Genomic DNA, 26,363 nt, shown 5'->3' with positions numbered 1-26,363 from the left:
GGGTCCAGGCCTGAGCGGGGCACACCCTGGCTGCAGAGAGTGGAGTCCAAAAGCCGAGGCCTTCAGGGATGTGGGACCTCACACCTCTGCTGGTCACCCCGCTTTCCTGCACCTCCGCCCCATCTCTCACTCCCCTCCCAGGACCTTAACTGGGGTAGAGCGGGAAGTCTTCTGGAGCCTACCAAGCTTAGAAAATCTATTTGCATGGCAAAGGCTCTGCGTTTTAGGATGGGGAATTAAAGTTATTAGCAAGTCTTTTCATAGATAAGTGGGGCTCATTGGCCATCCCCCTTCCCTGCGGAGGGCCTCTCCTCCAGCTCTGAGCCCAGGAGGGGCCCACTGTTTATTAGCACCTGGGTGTGAATTTTCATTAACACATCCCTGCTAATAGCCGCCAAGATGTAGGATTGGAGATGGAAAGGGGTCTCTTCCTACCGCTCCAGCCCCTCCATCCCCCCATTCCTGGCTCAGCCCCATCCCACACCAGAGAAAACCCTGTGTGCACATTCACAGTGACCATGACAGTAACCAGTGTCCAGGTAGGGCGCACCCCCTGCCAGGCGGTAGGGAAGCCTCTCTCACCCCATTTCTCAGCCAACCTATGAGGTGACCCCACTTACGGGCCATTTTAAGGAGGGGAAAGTTAGGTAAGGAGGAGGCTAACTAACTTTCCCACCCAGCTGTTGAGCAGCAGTGTTGGGCTGCAGACCCAGGGATGACTCCGAGCCCGTGTGCTTAACACTGGGCGCACCACCGTCGCTGCAGCGCAACACCAGCTTGTCTCAGGAACAGAGGGCACTGGTAGTGCCTCACCTACCTGGGGCCCCGGCAGGGGGCCCAGGCCTGTGTGGCATGGAGGTGGCAGTGAGAATGCGTCAGCACAGGGTCGCCTGATCGGGGCCAGCCTGGCCTCTGGTCACCGATGGCCACCTGCTGTCTTCCTTTCCCACACGGCTGCTTTCATGCTCTGACTTGTAGATTAGGCTCAGACTTTGCCATCTAATTTCAACTCGTTTCAGCCCCAGAGCCACTGGGGAGGTGGGTAAGCGTGTGCTCATACCTATTACACAGATCAGGAAACTGAAGCACACACAGGTCAAGGAATTTTTCACAAAGCTACTATGTGGCTGTTGGGGTGGGGGACAGCTGTGGGTGGGTGATTGACAAATGCAGTCTTTGGAAAAGCACTGGCAGGCAAGTGCGTGTTTGTGCGTGCGTGTGTTCGTGTGTGTGTGTGTGTGTGTGTGTGTGTGTGTGTGTGTGTGTGTGTGTGTGTGTGTGTGTGTGTGTGTGTGTGTGTGTGTGTGTGTGTGTGTGTGTGTGTGTGTGTGTGTGTGTGTGTGGTGGGGCGGGTAAAATAAAGTTCTTAATGCACACTGGCCACCAGTGCCATTGCAGCAGGGAACCTGCTTCTGCTTGCTGACGACACGTGCTGCTCCACACTGAGTCAGCTGTGCGTGTAAATGCTGAGGCTGATGGGCCAGCCTTTTGAGGAAGTGTAGCTAACTCGATTGTTGTATATTCAAGCAATTTATTCAAGGACATGCCAAGGTCACAATCTGAATGCAAGGGTAGAGGAAGAGCAGTGGTGGTCAACAGTTGTCCTATGGGCAGATGGCAGACTGTCGCTAGAGCAGTGCTGCTGGGGACACGTGGAGGGGAGGCAAGCTCAGATTCAGCTGCCCTGGGACCGTGTCCTCTGGCCACGTGTTGCTAATAAACACGTCCATCTGAGGGGCACATGGATGCCCCAGGATTCTGAAATGCTGCCACCTGGAGAACTGGGGCAGCTCAGGGCTGGGGAGGGAAGCTAGCCTGGTCCAGCCGCAAAGCCCCTGCTTGTCCCAGGGCCAGGCTAGAGGCCACTGTACTCAAGTGCTGATCTGCATTTGTACAGCCCTGAGTCAGTGCCTCCTGATATTTTGCACCTGGGCACTCGTTTGCCTCACCCTAGTCCCAGCACTGCCCTGAGAAGACATAAGTTTCTCGATGTTTCAAGGGGCTCAAGCACCTGGCGGGGAAAGACCTCTTTGGGACCATTGGCATGGCCTCTTCAGCCTGGTGGTGCACCAGCCTGAGGGTGGCTTGAGCCCTGGAAGCCCAGCCTCCCAGTTGGGGATCCCCAGCCTAGTGCTGACTTTGCCAGGCCCTCGTTCCTCCTTATATAAGGCTCCTTGTGAATGCCACAGCTGCCCTCTTCCCCCTCACTCTCCCCATGCACATAGGAAATGGGGAGGTGGCCTGGGGTTGGCAGCATATGACTGAAGAGGGTGAGCTGGGATCCCCATCCTAGCTCTGCCTGGACAGGGCACCTCTGCTGTCTGCATCTGCTCAGCATCCCTCCCGCCTTCCTGCCTCACAGCCTTGTCATTTTCCTTTCCTCAGACAGCTGTCCCCCTTGCCAGTCCCTCCAGGGATAGGCACCACCACAGGCCTGCACCGTCATCACACTGAGTGGCTCAGGAATGTGAATGCATTCAGGCCAGTGAGGAGCGGCTCAAGACTTTGTCGGAACCATTGAGAAAGGGACATTCATATGGAGAGTGGCAGTTGCCCAAGCACAGGGCCTACCTGAAGGAAGAACCAGAACTGAGAAATGGAGGGAAATCCCTGATGCTATTTCAACACCTAGATCCAGCTACACTAAAGGCATTACTCTTGGACGTCTAAGTTATTGGAGCCAACAAATCTGAGTTGGGTTTCTGACACTTATTGCTGAAAAAAAAATCCATCAAACTGTGCAACTTGAGTCTCAATTTCTCTCTCTGTAAAATGGGGCTCATAATGATATCTATGTTTCATGAGGTTACTTAAGGCTTAAATGTGAAATGTTGGTTCCCCATCATCTTCAGGTGGGGTGTAAGGCCCACCTTCCTAAATTCTCCTCCCTTGTCTCAAAAGAGAGCTGCCGCAGTGCTGCTGTGCAGAGGAAAATGATTGAAAAGAGCTACTTTTGCTTTTGTTTCCATTCCCATGGTAGGAGGGGAGAGAGGCAGACAGTCTCAGGAGCGGATCCTTCATCCAGGCAACATTCAGCCAGTCAGTATCAGCACCATAAGGAAGGTTTTGTGCCAACGAGGACCGTGGTGTGTGACCCAGGGGAGCAGGTGGACGGGGGCACAGAAGAAGCAGCTGTCACATACCCTGTGTGCAGTCAACCTTCCAGGGCAGCTTATCATCATCAGGAAGGCGGGGATACATTAACCACCTGCAGTTCTCAAAGAAACCACACAGTGTCCTCAGAGAGGCAGACATAGCCCTTGAGCTGGGGGACTCCATCCAGTTCTGGGAGGGACGATTTCTATTTCTTTCTTTCTTTTTTCTTTTTAAAATTAATTAATTAATTAGGGCTGGCTGGTACAGGGAAATTTTTAAAAATTTTTGCAGTGGACCAGTAAGGGGATCTAAACCCTTGACCTTGTAGGAGGGACAGTTTCTAAAGAGCAAGGCCCCTGTCTGGCCTCTACCGGGCCCCCATAAACCCCAATGCCCCTCGAATTCGTGGGCCAGCGGGCCCAGCTCCTGCCCGTCACCTGCCTCCCTGGCCCTGCCTCCCCTACCTGTGTGGCCTCAGGCTGTCATTCCACCGCTCAGCCTCAACTCTTCAAAATGATTCTATAAAAGTTATGAGCCAGTACAGGGAGGAAGAAGTGGGTGCAGAGAATAGGGGGCCTCACAGTGGCCAGCGGGGTGGGCGTCTTGCTCATTTGGGGAAAGTGGCTGTCTTGGGCCTAGGAGGTGAGCGGTCCTCACCAGGCTGGGACTCGGGTTGGAAGCATTAGGCAGTCCCAGCGGGGATCTGGGCTGGGTTGGAATGATGGGTTACACACCACAGCAACTCTGGAGTCTGGAAACAATATCACTGTTTATTTGAGTGACACTTCTGCCCACCTGAGGGCACTGACAAGAGGCTTAGTAGTTGAAGGTCCCCCAAATAGTACCTTTCCCTTTGCTGGCTCTGCAGAGGTCCCAGACTGCAAGTCCAGGCCCCTAGAGCTGTGGTGTCTCTTCATCTCAGGGCATCCTGGAAAGCAGCTGCCTAGTGGCTGAAACCTTTCCTGAGAGCCCCAGCGGGGTGGCGGCGTCACTTCTTGAAGCTCTCTCTTTGGAGCAGCAAGGAGTACCTCCGAAGCCGAGTCCAGTGTTCCTGCTCTTTCACCTGGCTCTTCTCGAGCTTCTGAAAGCTGAGGGTTACACAATGGGAAGTGAGAGCAGCCTCCCCAGCTCCCAGGCCCCCAGGGCACACCTTGACTACTCTGTGCTAATAAGAGAAACTCTAGAAGATGACATGCCTGCTTCACCCAGTGTCCTCAGGACTCAGCCCAGTGCACAGCAAGTACTCGGAAGCCTGTACTTAAGGAATGACAGGTCTAGCCTTCTAAACCAGGAGATGCGCACTGATAGGCGGGACAGTGAATTGAGGAAGTAAAAGTCTGCTCGCAAGCAAAATGTGGTGTGTACATCCAGTGGAACATTACTCAGCCTTAAAAAATGAAGGGAATTCTGACACATGCTACAACATGGATGAATCTTGAGGACATTATGCTGAATGAAATAAGCCAGTCTCAAAAGGATAGATACTATATGATTCCACTTAAATGAAAACATTTGAGTTGGGTCTTTTTGAAAAATAAGAATTTAAAACAAATCTCAGGGCTGGCTGGTTGGCTCAGCTGGTTAGAGCTTGATGTGGATAACACCAAGGTCAAGGTCCAGAGTTTGATTCCTGTATGGGCCAGCCGCCAAATATAAAAGAAGAAAAAAAACCCCTAAATGCACGTGCACTACAGAACAATCAGAGAAGCCCAGGGTTCATTGTGCATGCACAGATGTGCACTCTGGCAGGGTGGAAGAGGCTGGTGGGCCTTAGTTCTGGAGAGTCGGTAGGGTTGTCATGGGAAAGGGGGTGCAGGTTGCCACCCAGGTTACAGCCTCAGGAGCCTGAGTGAATGGGATGACGTTAAAATGCTTATAGAAGACAAGAAGAGGAACACTTTTGGGGAGAAAGACAATGATTGTAGCTTTGGATTTGTTTTGAGGCTCTGCATGTGGAACATCTATGTGGAGATAAAAAAAAATTTAACTTCAGAAAGTAATCTATACATTGCTTCTTTTTTAAAAAAATCAAAGAACACAAATGGGTATACAATTAAAAGTAAATCTCCCTCTTACCTCAGATCCTTATTTACTGTTCCCAAAGCAACTGTAATTAACAGCTTCTTGTATATATCCTTTACAATTTTTATATACACATGCATACAATGTTTTTCTAAAATGTAAATGAAAGTGCAACACAGTTTTGCACGCTGCCTTTTTCACTTCATATCTGTCCTAGAAATCACTCTGGGAAGCACTCAAAGACCTGCCTCATTCTCTTCCTCTATTGATGGATGACACGTAGGGTTTCCAGTCTCTTGCTAGGGCAATCAGGCCTGCAATGGATGTCTTGGTACGTGGGCATCTTTGCCCGTGTGTGGGAGGGGTGGGCGGGTGAGAGGCAGAGCAGTGTGTGTAGGCTAGAAGCTCAGGCTTTGCGCCCAAACTGTGTTCAAACCCCCCTTGTTCTGTTACAAGCTGGTGACCCTGGATGGGCAATTTGACCTCTGTAAGCCTCAGCTTTTTCACTGTGCTGTGGAGATAATGATAATGAAAATAATAATAAATAAAATTTCATCTGCAAAGCACTTAGCATAGTACCAGGCACATAGTGAGTGCTGCATAAAGGTTAATCTTAATAACGCGAATGCTGCTGCTGATAAATAAGTGGAAGAAAATTGCTGGCTTGAATCAGAACCACGTGGTATCAGTGAGTGACCATGTGGGAGGCAGCCAAATAGACAGAACTAGAACAAGTTTTAAAAGGAAGACTCGGGGCTGGCCCATGGCTCACTCGGGAGAGTGTGGTGTTGATAACACCAAGGCTGTGGGTTCAGATCCTTTATAGGGATGGCCGGTTCACTCACCAGGTGAGCGTGGTGCTGACAACACCAAGTCAAGGGTTAAGATCCCCTTACCGGTCATATTTTTAAAAAAAAAATAAAAGGAAGACCAAAGATAAAACCATTAATGTGCTCAAAGAGAACATGGGTGATTTCTAAAATACAATGTTGTCATGTAGAAGGGCTTTCTCCATAGATCTGGTAATAAACAATGACTAAACTTTACTGAGTGCGCCTGGCAATGTCCTGTGAAGACACACAACTCTCACCCATTTTTCAAAGGTCACCAAGGTTTACCCCAGTCACACAGCTAGAGGGAGCCAGAGTCAGGACGCCCTACTGCAGCTGGATTCCAGAGCTTGCACCCAGATTTTGAGGCTCTTCCCAACCACCCCCCAGCAAAGCCTAAGGGAGAAGACTGAAGTTCCAGCTATGTGACACTGAAAACATCTGTTTGTCCTAAGAAGCAAACAAAATCACTTCAACCCAAAAACAAACCAGGAAAAATTATTTGCAATATAATGACAAAGAACTCTTAAAATGGAAAGAAAATGAGTACATCCCCAGGGCAGGCACAGAAGAGACAGAAATTTACAATATGCCTAACAAAAAGATGCTCAACCTCCTTAATTTTCAAATTAAAATAATTCTGAGCTATCGATATTTTTTCCTACTTTTGCAGCCAGTGTGGGCAGGGGTGAGGACATGGCATGCTCACACAGAGTGACAGGAGGTTGGCAGTAAAACCGTCACTGGTCAGATATGCCTAGCCCACAACCCTGAAAGTCCACCTCCAAGAATCTGCCCTACAGAAATATTAGGGGAAACTCACCAAAGTGGCTGTGTAAGGATGTCGGGTCAGAAAGGTGGGGATGGAGTGACCCAGAGAGAGTCAGCAGAGGGGCAAGCAGCACATGGGAGGAGAGGACATAGGGGTGGCATGTGGACTGCATTTCCTGGAGCCGGCTGGGGCACTAGCTGTAGAGGTGGGAAGGTGCTTGCTTTCCTCTTTTGCTCACATGAGAACATGGTGACATTATCCCATTAGACAAGCCTGCTGAGGGGAGGAGGTTGCCAACCAAGTGGAAGAGAAGATGATGGAGGAAGTAAGGTCTTGGTGTCTTGGGGACACCAAATTCAGGACAGGTTTTAGCCTCAGGCATGAGCAGGGCACCTCTTTCTCTGAGTCAGGAGGCAGATGGGGTGTGGGGTGGGGGTGACTCAGGTAGCCAAGGGACGGGAGTTCTCTGGGAAGCAGGAGGCGAGGCTACCCACTGAGAGCCAGGGTGGCAGGATGGCAATGTGTAGAGGGAGCCCATGGAAGCTGGGTGGGGCCCCTGCATGGCACCAGCTGCATCTGCAGTGTGATTTCCTTCCACGGTGTCAGAAGTGAGGAAGGAGTGGGAAGACGCCTGCTTCACCTGAGGCTGGCCACTGACTGGCAAGGGGCTTTTACAGAACCGCCTGGATAAAGCCCTCTAGGGAGCCTGAGACACTCTCTATACCATCAGCAAACAAAGGCTTTTCCTTCCCCTGATGGCCTAACACACTGGGACCACTTTCTATTGTTTTGAAGCAAGATACTGACAAGGTGTGTGTGTGTGTATATTCCAGAAAGACAGGCTGCCCATCCTCAAAGTGGGAGAGAAGATGGAATATCTGCAAGATCCTGTACAAAGCCTTTGGTTTCAAACAAACTGATTGTTTGCACATTTAGGGTTTATGAATCTATAAATAATTTTGGGAAAGATTCATCCCTTTGTTTCTCAAGAAAGGCAAAGGAAAGTTAAGATAGGCCCCAGGGATGGCAATAAAGGGGGTCAGAATATCATTCTTCCCCCTCCTCCTCCAACCTTGAGGAAAATGTCACCTGGCGTCCACACAGGGCTTTCCCGCCCCCTTGCCAAGGGATCTAGGACTGCTGGGCCATTCCAGAAGGCCACCTTCTGACAGAAAGCTGGGTGGGTCTTGCTTGGCCTTGTATTCCACAGGGAATATGTGAGAGACTCTTTGCTTTTCTCTGTTCCCTGGTGTTCTGAGAATTCTGTCTTGTGATCAAAAGTTTGACCCAGCCAGAGATGTTGGACACTAAAGCAGGCAGGGAGTGGAGGCAGATGGAAATGGTGCCCCTGGGGCCTGGGTCAGAGGGCAGCAGAAGCCAGGCCCCCGGGGCGGGGGTGGGACATTTGGTGCTAACTGGCCTCCTTTCAAAGCCCTAAAGGCAGGCTCCGTTTCACACTGGCTGTTTACTAGAGACCCAGTGCGGTTTTGTAAAAACAATTTGGACAGACTATTGCAAATTTGAAACTTTGAATCTATTGCCACGTGAACCCACTGCCTTAAAGTTTAACCTAGTTTTAGGGCCAATGGAAACTATTTTAGGCATGGGAAATAAACAGAAAGAAAAAAAAAGCTGGGAACTAAAATCTTTGGGAAATGTATGGATATGTGTGATAAAACAAGGATATTCAAATGTTAATGACAGAATCTAGGTTGTAGGTATTTAGGTGTTCCCTGAACATTTTTTTCAAAGCTGCTGCATATTTGAAAATTTTCATAATAAAATGTTGGAGGGTACTCTTTGGGAAAGCCCCAGACATCAGACTTCAAAGCAAGGAGAACAGGAAAAGCCCTCTTTAAGTCATACTGTATCCCAATTTTTCTCTGGGACCCAACCCAGAAAATGGGTTGCCATAAGGCATATGCTTCAAATACTATGATCAGGTCCAAGTAAATGTTCCTTTGAGTCTGATCCCTAAGGTAACCAGGAGCGGCGGCCTGCCTCCAACCACACACTGCGTCCCCTCCCAGCTCCTTCTTCAGACCTAGGGAGCACTCCTCTTAGCTTTCCTGCTCCCCAGAGCTCTCAATGCTCAGTCAGCCTTAAGCCCTTCCCTGGCCCCCAAGGCCCCAGTGGTCAGCCCTGCTGACTCCAGCCTCCTTCCCTGCAGAAGGTTCCTTGGGAGGCAGTCCTCTGCACCCCACCCTGTGGGGCCTTCCCAGGGAGGAGCTGCAGCTGGGACTTAGTAACTAAGGCGTGTGGACAGGGAGAGAAACAGTTGGGAAGGGAGAGGTGGAAGAGTCCCTCCCATTGTCTGTTGGGGACCAGGATGGCCTCTGGTGCTCCAGACACTGAGGGAGGTCAGGGCAGAAAGGATGGTCTCCTTATTTGAGCAGGCCCAACCATTGGGGAGGGACATAAATCATAAACATCCTTCCCATGGAATATCACATGGCATGATAAACATATTTATGAAGATGTTTTTCTCATAATTAAAAGTCATTAAATTATGCTCTGGAGTGACATAAAGCCACATACAAAAGTGAACATGAAATATGATCTCACTCAGGCCCACGTGTAGAATTGCTATGATGGAAGTCAAAGGGAAAATAAAAATTACAGGAAAAAAAGGCCGGCCTGTGGCTCACTTGGGAGAATGCGGTGCTGATAACACCAAGGCCCCGGGTTCGGATCCCATATAGGGATGACCGGTTTGCTCACTGGGAGAGCGTGGTGCTGACAACACCAAGCCAAGGGTTAAGATCCCCTTACCAGTCATCTTTAAAAAAAAAAAAGGAAAGGAAAGGAAAAAGTACAAAGGCATCACAAGAGAAAAAGATTTCATAAAAACAGTGATTCTGGTTCTTCAAAGACATTCCCAAGAAAAGTTGTTAAGAAAGATGGACCTAAAATCACTTCTAAGAACTTTGAGAAAAGTGCCGTAAAATCTGAGAAGAAGGGTGTGGAGTAATTTAAGATCGAGCAACAAGGGGGCAGAGCCCCGAAGAACAAATTCTAGCAGGCAAATAAATTCAACAAGAAGAGAAAATTCCAGCTGGACAGTAAACGTGATGAATGAGCAGCTAAGAAACCCAAATGGGATGACTTCAAACAGAAGCAGAAAGAACTGAAGCAGGGCAGACAATGCAGTGATAAAACCAACCACGCCATCGTTGTTCGGGCAAAGCAGATTTGGGAGATTTTAAGAAGAAAAGACTGTGACAAAGAAAAAAGAATAAAGTTGGTAAGTGACTTGCAGAAGCCGATTCAAGAGAAAAGTAGAACAATCACATTCGCACATGATTCAGCTCCGGTGATCCGGTGCTACGTTCAGTATGGTGATGAGGAACGGAGGACACAGGCTTTTGAAGAATTGAGAGATGATCTGGTTGAATTAAGTAAAGCCAAACATTCCAGAAATATTGTTAAGAAATTTCTCATATACGAAAGTAAACCACAGATTGCAGAGATAATCAGAACTTTTAAAGGCCACGTGAGGAAGATGCTGTGGCTTGTGTACAATGGCAAAGTCACCGTGGAGCACGCGCACAATGGCAAAGCCATTTTGGAACAGACGAACATGCTGACAGAGGAGCTCTATGGGAACACACTTCAGCTTTACAAGTCAGCAGAACACCCAACTTGGACAAAGTGTTAGAGGTACAGTCAGAAAAACTGGAGCTTATCGTGGATGAAATGAAACAGATTCTAACTCCAATGGCCCGAAAGGAAGCTGTGATTCAACACTCACTGGTAGAAAAAGTATTCTTGGGCTTTTTTACTTACCCCCCAAACTCAGATCAGAATTGACTGAAGCCATCCGTGAAGCAGCGGTAAACTCGGCACACACACGATGGCGCCAGAGTGGCCATGCACTGCCTGTGACACGGCACGCCCAAGGATAGAAAAGTGATTGTGAAAACAATGAAGACTTATGTTGAAAAGGTGGCCAGTAGTCCCATTTGGTTTTGCTGGCAACATTTGATTGTATTGATGATACTAAGCTTGTGCAGCAGATAATCATATCAGAAATTATCAGTTCTTTGCCTAACATAGTAAATGACAGATATGGAACAAAGGTCCTGTTGTATTTACTAAGCCCCGGAGATCCTGCACATACGGTACAAGAAATCATTGAAGTTCTGCAGAAAAGAGATGGAAACGCACACAGTGAGAAAGATACAGAGATCCGCCAACATGAGCTCTTAGAATCCATTTCTCCAGCTTTGTTAAGCTACCTGCGAAAACATGCCTGAGAAGTGGTGCTGGATAAGTCTGCGTGTGTTGGTGTCCTGCATCCTGGGATCTGCCACTGGAAACATTTGGCCTGCCATGAGTGCCATCGCCAGCTTGGCAGCAGCAGAACTATACCCTGGGGGCAAGGACAGAGAGCTTCATGTTGCAGAACATTGTGCGGAAATCTAGTTCTCAAGTGGTTAATACAGCAAGATAAAAAGATGAAAGAAAATGGAAGAGAAGGGTTTTTGCAAAAACACTTATAGAGCATGTTGGTAAAAGGACCTGAAGTCCTGGGCTTGTGTGAATCGACGTGCCATTAATCTTTCTAACCATGAAGTTGCAAACAAAGTAAAAGCTATACTGAAAAGCCTGATCCCCATTTTGGAAAAAAACAAAAACATCAGCAAAGGAATAGAAACTCTACTTGAAAAACTGCATAGGTGGAAACAGTTAAGAACAAGATGGAATATCATTCCTGTTCTCTGTTCTGTTTTCTCGGTGCACGGAAGAGGGGCTAGGATCCACCTGACTGGTAATTTGTGTGCTCTGCTATGTGTTTCTTCTTTGTATAAGAATCTATTTATAAATTAAAAATAAAAAAAGAAAGAAAGAAAGAAATATGATCTGAAATTAGTGAAAATGCCAAGGAGAAAAACCTGGAAGGAAATGCACTAACATATTACTGGTGGTGTTGGTGATTTTTGGTGGTGGGATTGTGAATTATCTAAATTTTCTTTTTTGTATTTTCATGATTTCTATAAGTGTATCTATAATATATCAGAAATAATGAATATACTTTTTTACAATGGGAAATTACTCTGTTATGGTAATAGTTCTTAACTTGGAGCAACTTTCATGGGCTAAGTAGGGTTCAGCAGGTGTCTGAGGATTAGGTCACCTTGGTTGAAGGGGAGAAATGTCTGTCTGTAGCCAGGTGGGAGGTGAGCTGCCCAGAGCTGGAGCTGCTGGCCCTTGGTCCATTCCTGCTCGTGAGCAACCTGTTGGACTTTAGGTAAGGTGGGAAGGTTTACCACTTTAAACCTAGGCCTGTAAAAGGAAGGTTAGACAAGAATCGACAGAAATGGAAGCCACCTCATTAAACAAAGAGTTCCTGAGCCTCAAAAGAGAGTACCAGAAAGCTCCAGGATCTGATCCCTCCCCAGGAAAATTGCTCATTACAGCCAGGACCTAACCTCATGCTCCTGACTTATCTTTTCACCATCATTTTTAATCTATTTGCAAAAATAATACATATTAATTTGTAGAAAAGTTGAAAATAGGGAAAACACAAAGAAAAAAGCCACACATTCTTCATAACCCAAATATAACCAGTTACTATTGGTGTACATATTTCCAATCTTCTCTCTTCCTCTTTTACTCAAAATCAGGGTTATACTGCAAATAGTATCTTATAACCCCTCCCCATCTTTTCATTTTGAAAAATTTCAAACCTATAGAAAAGTTGCAAGTAGTACAATGAACATTCACTTAGATTCATTCACCACGTGTTAAGGTTTTATCTCCCTCTATTTCTCTCTGTCTCTCTCCATAAATATTTCCACTTGAAAGTAAGTCATAGACATCATGACACATCCCCCTAAATTCTTCAGCTGTGTCTCCTGAGAGCAAGTCATCAGGGGTCAGAATAAGAAACCTTCATGTGAGGAATAGCTGAGCATTCTCGGTAAGTCTTTAATTAGGGACAATGTCAATTGTTCCTTTCTTCATTGTCCCTCTCCCCCAAGACTCACGAGAACATATTCCTCTCCTGATGAATGGACATGCTTCCCTCCATGAGATACTGAGAGCCACCCAAGCGACCCACGGCAGCACAGGAAGGACATAAATGCTGCAGGTAAATGCAGTCATGAGATCACAGAGGAGCTTGGTGCCACCTAGTGGTGATGTTTAGAATTTTCCCAGGCACGAACTTGGATAAACAGCGAAGGACACATCATCATTATCACACTTAACGTTTACTGAGCAACCACCCGGTACCGGGCACTTTACCCGTACTATCTCACTTAATACCTACAGACCCTAAAAATGAAGCATTATTAAAATGTCCAGAACACAGCCTGGCACATCGTATGTACTCAATACATATTTTTTTGAATGAATGAGGAAACTGAGGTTCTGAGAGGTTAAGTAACTCACACCCAAGGGCTCACAGGCAGTAAGTGGTAGAGTCAGAATTCAAACCCAGGTCTGTTTGGCTCCAAACCTGCATACTTTAACCATTCTACTTCATTCCTCCCCGAGGAAAGAGGCTAGATAGAGAAGGTGGAAATTCTTGTGAGATGTTATGGTTACTGGAGAGATCACAGAATTTCAGAGGTCATGTCACATAAGGATGTCAAGGCTACGGAAGGGAAAGATCCTGCCAAAGTCCCCCAGCTCCGGAGTGGCAGGCCTGGGACGAGGATCCAGGGCTCCACTGATGATTCCATTCTACCCAAAATGTGTGGTCAGATCACAGTGGGAATCAACAAGGATTTGTAAATTCCAGAAATCTGTTCTAAGACAGATTAGAAGAGATGCCTGTTTTTTCCAGAGTGGACTGAGTACAGTTCACTATGCTTTTATAGCAGAAAGGAAAGCAAGCAAAGGGTCAGAGGATTGGGGAGCGTGGAAAAATGAAGGGGAAGAGGAGAAATTCACATGTGACCATTTATCTAGATGATGGATAAAGAAAAGAGGTCCTAGATCAGGGGTTGGCATACATTTTCTATAAAGGGATAAAGACTAAATAATTTAGACTTTACAGGCCATGTGGTCTCTGTTGCGACTCTGCCATTGTAGCACACAAGCAGCCATAGATGATACATAAACAAATGGGCATGGCTGTATTTGAATAAAAGTTTATATACAAAACCAGGCAGTGGGCCAGATGTGGCCCACAGGCCATTTTTTTGCCAACCCCTGCCTTAATGATTGTGTCTAATAATACAAACATGCTTAAAAAAAGGAATTGAGAAAGTAAAAAGAAAAATGGTCTTGATAGGAAGAAAATACCACCTGGAAGACCTTCTTTTCTAGCAGCCTAAATTAATTATTTACTCCTTTTCTACCAAAGTGAACGTGAATCGGAGTGTGGCTCATGTGATATACTGTGGTGGAACCCTTCACTAGGGTAGAATTTCTATGCTGAAAGAATCTGACCATAAAACAAACTCTACTATCCCTCAACCCAGAGACAACCCAGATGTGGCGAGGGTATATAGTCACAAAAGTCTTTACCTCTTCTCAAGTAAATGTGCACATCTTTTCTCCAGTGGCAATGCCTGGGGGAAGGCTGTGGTATCTGTCAAGTCCTTTTGAGGAATGGTGCAATTTTTAAAGATATTTTGCAGGAGTGGGTAGGCCTCAAAATTAAAATAGAAAACAGAATATTGGATGTCCCCGTCATCGCCAGTGGATTTAATTTCACCTGGATGATCTCCTGTGATGAAACAAGAACATGTTCTGTATAATGACTGCTTCTTGATGGGCTCTGTGGGCCACGTGGGTAGGTGGTATAAGCTGCTCTCTGCTTATTAGCTGGCAGGGTCATCTGGACTGAGCTGTGAGGGGCTCACTTGGTCTGGAGAAGCAGGACCCTAGAGGGAAGACCTTGCCAGCATTTTATCAAAATACTCTTAAGGACTAAGCTGCAGTATCCTTTGGCCTATGGTGGAGGGGGACACAGAGTAGGGACAAGATTGGTGGGATCACCTTATGCTTTGTGAGAAAACTGAGAAAGTCAGGGAAATGGTCAGTAGGCCATCGGTCTGGGCAGCAGCCCTCAGGGTCCTCTTCCGTACCTTGGAGAAAGAAGCATGGATGGTGTAAAGACACGACAAACACTGGCTTCCAGGGAACCACCAGATGGTAGGATCTGGGGGGAGCGAAGGCACAGATGATTTCAGCCTTGGCCACATCCATGAGGCACACAGAGCCGTTGCTGGAGAAAATCAGTACCTGGGAAGCAAAGAGACGGTGAGTGGGGACTTGCAGTGGACTCTGTCCCTCACAGGAAGGTACAGTGCAGAGGTCACCCCAGTAAGGAGTAAGAGAAGCAGCTAGAAATAGAATAGGGATACAGAGAGGCTTTCTCTGGCTTTTGGGCAGCCAGCCTCTGGATCCCCAGGGCCATTAGGGGAACTGCAGACATGCATGTGCTAGGTCCTTTGGGGCTATCCTCAACAGGCTGGCCCTCCTTCACGTGCTGTCTGACCCAGGGATGTTCTTTCCACCTTTGCCCTGGTTTCTCTTTCTAGTTCTAGCATCTCCACTGAAGAGTTCACCCTCTTGTGGCCCAGATTCAGTTCCTCACCTGTGCTCCTGATGCCCTTCCTTCCCACCTCCTCAGGGGTCCTGCTCCATCTAACAGCCCCTCCTGGCCTGTGAGCTGAGATGGGGCCTCTCTCCTGCCAGGGCTCTTTCCTCTTTGTAGTGAACACGTTATACTCGTGCCTGCAATTGCCTCCACAGGCGCCTGGTTTCTCTGCAGCCAGGGACATTGAACTCTTGCCTTCCTCACTGTCTGCTCCCTGAGCATCAGAACTGCCCTCCCGATTTTCCTCAGGGTCCCCCCCCAGTCACTTAGTGAGCTCATTTCCCTTGTTCTGTAAGTGATGGTCATACCCGCAGGGAACCTCTTCTTTACTTGCCTACTCTCTTTGATGAGGGGAACCTGCTGGTACCCATGGCTTCAACCACCACTCACTAACCGTAACTGAGTTAGAGCACGGAATCTATATTTTTTTGGCTGGTGAGCACGGAATCTACATTTTTAGTCCTGGGCTCTCTCAAGCCTCCTCTGGTGATTCTTAAGCCCCTCATGCTCTGCAGGGACAGACCAGGAACCACAGACTTTCTCTCCAGGCCTGAATTTCCATCAGCGGGCCCTGTAGGGATTAGGAAGTTGGCACTACAAGTCAGGATCAGCCGCTACACCTCCCTCTCCTTTGGCTACAGCCGTAGGCAGCCCAGACGGTGGAGTCCATCTCCTAACATTTCTCCACATTCCAGCCCTTCTCTGACTATTCTGCTCCCCTGCTTCAGCTTCTGCATGCTTCAAGCCCCATCCCATACAAGGGCATGTCTGTACCCTTCTGCCCGGCATACAGGGCCTCAGTGGTCCAGCCCCTCTGTCCCCCAACCCAGCTTCCTTCCTCTGTACACCCCACAGCAATCTGATGCTGCAGCTACTTGAACTTCCTGCACTGTCAGGACACACAGTGCTCTCTTGCCTCCATGGTGCTGCCTTCTCAACTCCCCTGGCTCAGCGCAGATGTCACCTCCTCCAGAAAGCACAGTCTCCTCCCCTGCCGCCAACCTGGGCAGGCTGAGTCAGGTGATCCCTCTCTCTCTTTCTTGCATCCATCGCAAAATCATACCTCAGTCTTTCTCATGTTTTAGGGCCGGTGCTTGGTGACTTGTCTGTCTACCCGAATGAACTGTGAGCTCCAGAAAGTAGGGACTTTCTCTTTTATATCTGTATTCCCAAAGGCTAGTCCAGTGCCTAGCACACAGTAGGCATTCAACAAAAACTTTTTGGAAGAAAGATGAACACATTTACAGAAGAGGAGTGAGCAGCCTAGGGAACTTACCATGCCAGGTAAGGCTGAGACTGGGGCCACTGCACAGATGGCTTCATCCAGGTGCTTTACGGGTCTATAGGACACAAGACACAGACATTCTTCTACTTCAAGAGTTTTAAAGTTTTGCTGTCATCTCCTAGGCATAAATCTGGGGAAACTCATGTATATAAGCACCAGGAGATATGTGAGATGTTCATAGTAGCAAAAAATTAGGAGCAATCTAAATATCTATTAGTAGTAGGATGCTTAAGTAATTGTGGTATATTATACAATGGAATACAATATAGCAATGAAAATTTTAAAAAATGGAGCTACATGCATTGACATGTAAATTCTCGTGAACAATGTTGCAATGCAAGTTACAGAATAAATAGCATTGAAAAACCAGGTGTAGGGCCAGCCAGTTAGCTCATTTGGTTAGAGCTGGTTGCTGGTAACACTGAGGTCAAGGGTTCAGGTCCCCTTACTGGCCAGCTGCCAAAACAAACAAACAAAAAACAGTTGGAGAATACATAGAATATGGTTCCATTTATAAGTCCCCTAAAATTGTACAGCTAAACAATGTACTGTTTAGAGATAGTCATATATATGTGGTTGATTCTTAATGAAAAACAATTGGCCATACTATTTGGCAGCGACCCTCATGAAAAGGTAGAGTCTATTTTTCCAGCTTGAATGTGGATATGGCCACGGGATGTGCTTTGTCCAATAGGACATTAGCAAATGTAACATAAGCAGAGACTCAAAAAGCTGCTGGGAACCTTTAGACTGCCATACAAAGAAGCCTGAGCTAGCCTGCAGGAGAGGCCACGAGGAGAACCCAGGTGCCCTGGCCAACAGCCTGCCAACTGTCAGGTGTGTGAGGGAGGCCGTCTTAGACCTCCACCCCTAGTGGAGCTGCCAGCTGCCTGCAGGCACATGTGAGAGCCTGGGCGAGACCAGCAGAAGAACTGACCAACTGAGTCCAGCCCAAATTGCTGACCTGCAGAATCAGGGGCTAGACAATGACTGTTTTCTTTTTTTTTTTTTTTTTTTGTCGTTTTTTCGTGACCGGCACTCAGCCAGTGAGTGCACCGGTCAGTCCTATATAGGATCCGAACCCGCGGCGGGAGCGTTGCCGCGCTCCCAGCGCAGCACTCTACCAAGTGCGCCACGGGCTCGGCCCGACAATGACTGTTTTCTTAAGTCACTAAGTTTTGCGGTGGTTAGTTAGCTACCTTTGGGGAGGATGTGATCAGGGAGAGGCACACAGGGAGCCTTAACGGAACCTGAGATGATCTCTTTCCAGTGGGTACAGGGGAGTTGATCTCATTCTTTATAACACACACGCAGTAGAGATTCATTTGCATGCATAAACATTTTAAAGATTTTTAGAAAGAGAGAGAGAAAGATCCTTGGGGAAACTGATGAAAGTTTATTTGGGCAGAAATGAGCCTCTTCTTTGTCACGTGGGATATGAAAGGTGTCATTTGTGCCCTCATACAATTTTTTTAGAAAAATGTGTCATATATATGATATTGATGCTCATGAGAAGCTCCCCGGAAGAGTGGACTCTGGTCAGAGAGGCTGTCAGATTTTATGACTCAATAGTGTCATCTGTCTGGTAGATTGTTTACCCCATCCTGCCCTCATTCCACCGACCTCTCAACAAGCACACTGATGGTGGGTCCTTGGGTCCTGTTGGCTGTCACCAGATGGAGGGAAGCATCTGTGCACAGCACCACACATTTCATTTGGGATATCACTGGACCCTCAGGATACATGTTCTGTCCTTTGTGGACCACGAAGAATTTTAGGAAGTGAATGCTTTGGCAGAAACATCCCTCAGGAAGAGCAACAACCCCAAGAGGGAATCCTGGAGAAAGTAATCACACAAGCAGGTCAGAACAGGTGGGGGAGGCAGCCATGGGCACAGGGTCTGTGGACAGCAAATTTGTAAGAGACTTGTTGGGTGTGGGGGCAAAATCAAGCAACTAGTGCCCTCTGAGAGTAAAGTCAGTAAACCCAGTGCCCAGTGGGAGAGAAGAACCCCCCTTCTACGTATGGAGAGGAGCTGGGGAGGGGACAACCAGACCCACGGAGGAGGGCAGACTCAGCTCTGGGATGGAAGGAAGATACACCCAGCCAGGGACTGAAACACAGCTGACCTTGGGATGCTAAGGTGTATGGACAGAGTGGAGTGGTTTCAGAAAAGGAGGGGTGTGTGTGTGTGTGTAGCCAAACAACAAGAATTTATCAATATCCAGAAAAATGAAAACAAGCTTTTGGTCAAGGGCTTGTAAAATCATGATCATTCTTCTTCCCTTGAAATATTTTTCACTGCTATAATAATGCTGTTGGTACAATAAATAAAATTCAGGGGGGCTTTTAGCAATGTTTATCTGAGCACTATGTGGGGAGAATGTCCTCTTATTTGAAATACCACTGAATTTTTCAGATGGAGACAACCCATGTGAGGAAGGCACTTCACTGAGAACAGTCAGCTCCCCTGTCTGATCATGAGCTCCCCAACAAATGGGCACTATCTCTTGTTCTCTTCACGGGCTAGGAAGGCTGCCCAGGGAAGGTGGACCACCTCCGTTTTCTAGGGAAACACATCTCCAATTGTAAAATGGCAACTCACTGATTCATTAACTGCTTTTTTAAAAGTTTGGTTAGGAGGGTCGGCCCGTGGCTCACTCGGGAGAGTGCAGTGCTGATAACACCAAGGCCACGGGTTCGGATCCCTATATAGGGATGGCTGGTTTGCTCACTGGCTGAGCGTGGTGTTGACAACACCAAGCCAAGGGTTGAGATCCCCTTACTGGTCATCTTTAAAAAAATATATAATAAATAAATAAATAAATAAAAGTTTGGTTAGGGGCCGGCCCCGTGGCTCACTCGGGAGAGTGCGGTGCTGGTAGTGCCAAGGCCGTGGGTTCAGATCCCATATAGGGATGGCCGGTGAGCTCACTGGCTGAGCATGGTGCAGATCACACCGTGCCGAGGTTTGCAATCCCCTTACCAGTCAAAAAAAAAAAAAAGTTTGGTTAGATGGAGACGCTCTCCTAGAGGCTGATCAATTTGGGGTAAATAATATACCATTGATTTCTGCACATGCAAAACTTGACCCAGGACCCTGGGATCCCACCAAAGTGCCACCCATCAGAATAGCTGTTAGTCTATTTTGACCACTTTGTAGTTCTCTTAGCTGCAATATCAATAGAGTTCCTGCTGACCGGGGTGGAGGTGGAATAGCAGGAAAGAAGATTTGCTTTTTCTGAGAGCTTGGGGGCTGGGAAGAGGAGAGCTGAGGCCACCATGATCTCCTGTACTGTGCTGGAAGACCCTTCTTCACTGGAGGGTAATAATGAAGGCAACAGTCATACTCCCAGGACTTAGTACAGTGCCTGGCACAGAGCAAGCACTCAGTAAATACATGAGCAATGGGAAGCATGAGCACATATCATGTTCAATAAATGTTTGTTAAATGAATGAATGAGGGGAAAGCAGGACCAGCTCCCCAAAGTGACTGTAAGAACACAGAGGTAACAGAAGGCCTAGAGCCTGCAGGAATTCCAGAGCTCCCAGAATCTCATTGCCCAGAGACCCACCCAGGGACTAGGTAGAGAGGCAGGGACGGCTCACCTTTGGCCAGGTCCCACAGCGTGAGCACACCATCCTCGCAGGCCAGCACCAGGTAGGAAGAGGAGCAGCTGAGCCGAGAGGCTGCAATGGGTGCAGCACAGGGCCACACACCCTCGGGGTCTAGGGTAGAGGACACCACTCACCAGGCTCCCCCCAGACCTTGCACCTGCCCGTCACCTCCACTTGGACAATCTGAGACCCAGACTAGTCTGCCCGTCTGGGGCATGGGCACCAGGAGCACTTGTCTGGACTCACCATTTCTCTCTTCTCTATGCAGTGCTATTCTCCTTCCTTGGGATGATACAGTAGTAAGTCACATTATTACTATTCTACAGCTAACATTTAATGAGTACTTCCTAGGTGCTAGATACTGTGTTAGGCACTTTACATGTATCATTTCACTTAATTCTCACAAGGGTTCTATGAAGCAGTCCTATGAAGTACTCCCATTTTATAGGTGAGGAGACTGAGGCAGAAAAGTGATTTGCCCAAGGCCACACAGCCAGTTAGTACAGAAGTGGAGATTAGAAGCCAGGCTGCCTGGCCTAGAGGTGGAAGGAAAGAAATTCCTCCTTTGTGAAATTTTTAATGTTACTTTTGAAGTACAACACTAAAGTATAACATAAGTGTATAGCTCAAGGAATTATCACAAAGTGAACTTGCTCATGTAACTGCCTCCATGAAAGTATAAAACAATAACAACCACCTAAATTTCCCTAGTGCCTTTTAATTTCAAAGAGCTTTCACTACAGAAACTTTCTGGATTTTGCTCCTCACAACAAATGCATGCAGTAGGTAGCGATGGTGTAATTAGTTAGCTCTATGTTTTAGATGAGAAAACAGGTGTTGGGGTGTGCAGTGACTGGTCTGAGACCATAGTTTGCAGACAGCTGGGCTGGGACTATCACTGGCCTTCTGATGCCAAGCCCTCTCTCTCTCCTTACCTGCTTAAGGAGCCCTGTAGACTTAACTAGGCTTTGTCCCTATTGACCTGTTGTCTTTAAGAAACACAACGGTTCAGGAACAGACTCTTGGGGTCACGCCACAGCCACCAAGCCCCTATTTTTCCTGCTAATGCTGGTCCCCTAAAGTGACACTGATGTGTCAGTCACATGCTCTCAGCTAAGCTAGAGAAGGACATGTTCTGAGAGCCCTGAGCTTAGGCAATTCCCTTCTTAGCAGTAAAGTACCAATTTTATCCTTCAGAGTTCGGTTCAGTGAATACAGGAAGAAATTGTGACTTCTGGTCCAGTGTATGCCAAGGACACAGGCTACTCCTAGGAAAGAACAGAGAAAAGGGGCATTGCGTAAGAGGTCTGGGTTGCCTTCAGTTTGTGCAGAAGGTGTTTTCTGAAGCGGACGCCTGTTTGAAGTCTGGAGTTGTTTGCTCTAATTGTCAGTGCCTGACAGAGGGTGAGCTTCCTGAAGAGGGCTGTTCTTAGGGCCCACTTGCCTTCCTGGCCAGGGTGCGTGATTACAACTTCCCTTCAACTGCATTCACATCTTCTAGAAAACTCATGTCCACTTGGCTGTCAGTGTTCTAAATAAAATTTTCTATGACATAACTTCATATTCAGAAGCAGCCTGGCAGATGTGTGTTCACACTCTCCTCGGTGGCAGGCACCCCCTGGAGACAATGCCAGCCTTCATTATCAGGGAATCTGGGCTCCTGGGCCATGGATCCCAACAGAAACTGCTAAGCTACAGCTGGCAACCTCATTTCCAACTTCATTCCCTCCCCAATGCAAGGTTTGCTGTGAGGAACGTTTCTAGGAGGGCTTGCTGAAGGACTTCCCCAAGGTGGACCCTTGCCCAGGACAACCATCCACTTCATGTTTGTTTACCTGAGGGGCTCTTGACTTCTGGTGGCATTGCGAATATGCAGCTATTAAGGAGGAAATGGAACGTGGCCATACTGGGAAAGAAACAGACACCAGTCAGTCATGCAGACTCCTTGGTAAGGAGAGATGCTGGCTGTTTTAGTCTGTTTTGTGTTGCTATAAAAGAATACCTGAGACTGGGTGAATTATAAAGAAAAATGACATTTATTGCTTATAGTTTCTGAGGCTGGGAAGTCCAAAGTCCATCTGGTGGTGGTGACAGTGACCCAGGGGTCTCACATTGCAAGATAATGGAAGCAGAGAGAGCAGAAGGAAAGCAAGACAGACTCTCCTCTTTTTTTTAAAGCCCTCAGAACCACACCCCTGGCCACCATTTTTAATCCACTCACTATTGCATGGTCCTACAATCCAATCACCTCTTCAAAGCCTCACCTTACAATTACCATAGTAGGATTTCCCACCATCTTAACAGTCACAGTGGGGGCTAAGTTTCTGATACATAAAACTTGGGGGACACAATTCAAGCTTCAGGGAGTTTTGGCGGGACATGATTCAATCCACTTCCCTGGCAGAGTCTTGGCACTAAGACCAGAAAAGGGTAGTTAAGATGGACCTTCCTGGGGGTACAGGGCCACGAGGCAAATCACATTCTAGGTTCTGGTCCTGATGGGACATGCAAACCTTGGACTTGGTGGGGGCAGGACAGGTGGAGCCACAGAGTCACTCCTAGGCTAGTATGGTGCAAGACAGAGCTCCTCCAGAGAGGGCTCCCTTTTGGAGAACCACCTCTGTCCTGGGGAAGATCCCTTACAGAGCGGAGTTGGGTGATCTGCATAAATGCTCTCTTTTTCTGGGACAAGACAACCAGTAGTGTGTTGATCAACAGAGTCTTAGAAAAAGACTCTCATTGGTAGGGTTTGCAGGTTTCCCTGGGGTAAATACTCCCGCAATGACAATTAGCAGCAGTTTAACAACTGGCTTGCAAAAATCCCTAAACATCTCGCTAGGTTAGGCAGTAGCAGCTGCTCCAGTACACCATGGAATCTTGTTACGGATCCAGTTCAGTAACAGGTAGTTGTTGTTAGGGCTTAGCCTTAGGACTTTGTGTCCTGAAGTGAGGATATTCAAGTTCCACTTGACAGCAAGATGAGAGGTCTTACTTCCCAGTGAAAACAAGAACATTCCTGAGATCCACAGTACTTGTGAGGAGAGCTAGTTCCTAAAACCAGCTCCACTACAGATACTGCAAGAACTTGGGCTCAGTTTTTACAATCACACATGGAGTTACTGAGGCCTAACTGCTGACTGAGATCAGAGAGTAATGTATTATAATACCTATACACCTATTCTACATTACATTTAGAAAAAGCCAGGAAGGAAATGGAGAAAAATATTAAGAGTGGTGACTTTTACTCATCTTTAGGATCTTCTGTGTTTTTTAGATAATCAGCCAAAAAAAAGGGTTTTTTTTTTTTTTTTTTTTTTTTTTAAAAGATGACCGGTAAGGGGATCTTAACCCTTGGCCTTGGTGTTATCAGCACTACACTCTCCCGAGTGAGCCACGGGCCGGCCCCCCAAAAAATGTTTTAAAGGGATGTCATACACGAAACTGTAAAATAAATTCTATTTTTCATCTCCACAGATATCTATTCCTTCTTTTAAATCTATGTTAGCAGCCTTTGTTCTAACTGTATTTAAACAATATCCACACAACGTTTCAAAAGATCTGCTGAAATTCTTTGAAAGTTCCCCCAAACCAGCAAGAGCTTTTAGACTTCAGATTAATTCAGGTCCCTGGGTTGATTCCTGCATGTTCCAAGACAGTGGAAGATCTAGGGGCCCCCTGGCTCTCTGAGGAGCAGGGGGCTCTGGCTGGGCCTCCTCCCGGCTCACCTGAGTGGCTCCTCCTCCCATGCCCCATCCAGGTACTTCTTGTAGGAAGCGTTAAAGATCTCTGCTTGCTGCTCCCACTGACTGTCCTTGATGAAGTGATTCTGCCCAGAGCCTAGCCCGTAGCAGTCCTCTATCTTTGCAAAGACTTCCAGGGGGCTTTTAAATGTGGTACCTAGGTTGAAAATATTCCAGAATTTGTTAAACCATCTGACCTCCCCTGGCCTGATTTCCCTCTCCATCTTCCATGTTTCCCACTCTCCTGCAGAATTCCTCATCCTCAGAAACCCATCCTCAATCTAAAATTGGTCTGTGAGCCCTGGTGTTCAGTTTTCTCCTGGCCTTTCCCTTGCCCCACCCATTCACAGAACCCAGGCAGAGACCCCTGCTCTCCCTCCTACATCTCCATCACAACAGCATTCCCTCTTCTTCCGGTTACAGAATTTCTGCAAAGGAGGCCAGAGAAACATTCATGATGCCACTAGACACCTCAGATCTCTGTCACTGTCTCCCCAGTTAAGTAAGGCCCCAAACTTGCCAGTGACCATCACTCTGCAGCTGCCGCTGAAGACCCACCTAATCAAGTCGTAGTCCCTTCCTATGCTGACATTTACCCAGTTACCTCCCTTCAAAAGTTTTCCTTTCTCTGCCATTTTTTTAATTATTCTCCTTCCCAATTAATTTCCTTCTTTTTCATCTGTTCCTAAATCTACAGTAAAACTGGGTGATTTCTTTTCTGTTCACACCCTGAGTTTCAGAATTCTGTTCTCTTTGGAAGTTGCCTGGGGGCAGGAAGGTGCCAGGGGTTCCCACAGTGCCCCAGGGCACTTCCCCAGGACAACAATTGCCAGTTTCTCGTGTAACTTTCTTGAAGGAGACACTCCTTGTCTATAAACAAATGGTACCATATTATACATAGTAGTTCTCGAAGGGTGGTGCCAGATCAGCAGTGTAGAGTCACCTGGGAACTTGTCAGAAATGCACATTCTGGGGCTGGCTGTTAGTTCACTTGGTTAGAGCATGGTGCTGATAGCATCAAAGTCCAGGGTTCAGATCCCTTTACTGGCCAGCAGCAAAAAAAAAAAAAAGAAAGAAATGCACATTCTCAGGCCCCACCCCAGCCCTATTAGAACAGAAACTATGTGGTGGAGTCCAGCAATCTGCGTTTTAATGAGTCCTCCAAGTGAGTCTGATGCAGCTAAAGTTTGAGAACTGCTGTTACATACTATATCCCTTGCATTTTCTCTTAAAATATCTTGGAGATCGTATTAGTACTATAGATCCTCCTCATTGTTTGTTGCTTATTTTTATTTATTAAACCTTTTTCTTATTGTGAAATGTAACACATGTTCAGAAAGGGGCATAAAAATATATATCTTAATAAGTTATTACAAAGCAAGCATCTTATATTATCTACTCAGATCAAGAAATACAACATCACTAGCTCCCTAGAAGTTTCCCAAGAACCCCGTTCCAATCACAACCCCTGGGAAGAATGGTGACCACTCTCCTCACTATCATGGTAGCCACTTTATTGCACATTTTATAATTTTACCATCTAAACATGCATCCTCAACACTGTAGTTTCGTTTTGCCTGACTTTGAACTGTACATAAGGGAACTCATACAGTATTAATTCTATGTCTGCCCTCTTTTGCTCAATATTGTTTGTGAGATTTATCTATTTTGTTGTGTGTAGCTGTAGTTTGTTCATTTTCACTGTTGTATGGTATTCCATTGAATGAATATAGTACCATGTATCTGTTCTACTGTTTTTTTTTTTTTTTTTTTAAAGATGACCGGTAAGGGGATCTTAACCCTTGACTTGGTGTTGTCAGCACCATGCTCAGCCAGTGAGCGAACCGGCCATCCGTATATGGGATCCGAACCCGGGGCCTTGGTGTTATCAGCACTGCACTCTCCCGAGTGAGCCACGGGCCGGCCCGATCTGTTCTACTGTTGATGGACATTTGGCTGTATCATGTTTACAGCTATCAAAAATCATGTCACCGTTACCATTCTTGTATATGTCTTCTGGTACACATTTGCTTGCAAATCTATGGGTATATACCTAGAAGTAGGGTGACCAACTTAAACTGGTTTGCTCAGGAGTTTCCTAGTTTAGCACCGAAAATCTCAACATCCCAGGAAACCCCTGTCCCTCAGTCAGGCAAACTGGTATGGTTGATCTCCCTAGCTAGCAGTGTAAGTGCTGGGTCACAGGATAGAAATTATATTCAACTTTACTAGATAATACCAAACTGTTTTCCAAAGTGGTTGTACCAATTATCATTGCTAAACGCAATGTCTGGGAGTTCTGATTGTTCCACATCCTCACCAACACTTAGTATGGTCAGTCTTTTCCAATTATAGCTACCCTAGTGAGTGTGTAGTGGTATCTCACTGTGGTTTTAATTTGCATTTCCCTGGTGACTAATGATGTTGGGCATCTTTTCATAAG

General features: G+C 46.9%; 1 protein-coding gene and 1 pseudogene across 1 annotated transcript in view; one reads left to right on the top strand and one right to left on the bottom strand.

The window, feature by feature from the left end:
- Positions 1-4,084: 4,084 nt before the first annotated feature.
- Positions 4,085-26,363, bottom strand: part of WDR93 (WD repeat domain 93) — a 68,470-nt gene continuing 46,191 nt past the window's right edge. Inside the window, exons 9-17 of the mRNA XM_063090817.1 lie at positions 23,906-24,077; positions 22,016-22,086; positions 21,362-21,448; positions 20,172-20,291; positions 18,186-18,399; positions 16,554-16,617; positions 14,763-14,919; positions 14,200-14,401; positions 4,085-4,184 (exon numbers count right to left, since the gene is read on the bottom strand). Of these exons, the coding sequence (XP_062946887.1) occupies positions 4,085-4,184; positions 14,200-14,401; positions 14,763-14,919; positions 16,554-16,617; positions 18,186-18,399; positions 20,172-20,291; positions 21,362-21,448; positions 22,016-22,086; positions 23,906-24,077 (1,187 nt within the window). The remainder of the gene's footprint in view (positions 4,185-14,199; positions 14,402-14,762; positions 14,920-16,553; positions 16,618-18,185; positions 18,400-20,171; positions 20,292-21,361; positions 21,449-22,015; positions 22,087-23,905; positions 24,078-26,363) is intronic.
- LOC134371703 (pumilio homolog 3-like) lies at positions 6,790-12,582 on the top strand (annotated as a pseudogene).

Source organism: Cynocephalus volans, chromosome 3 (genome assembly GCF_027409185.1).
Source record: "Cynocephalus volans isolate mCynVol1 chromosome 3, mCynVol1.pri, whole genome shotgun sequence".
Taxonomy (NCBI): domain Eukaryota; kingdom Metazoa; phylum Chordata; class Mammalia; order Dermoptera; family Cynocephalidae; genus Cynocephalus; species Cynocephalus volans.
Note: the sequence above shows the minus strand (reverse complement) of the source record. Positions and strands in the feature narration are given on the sequence as shown.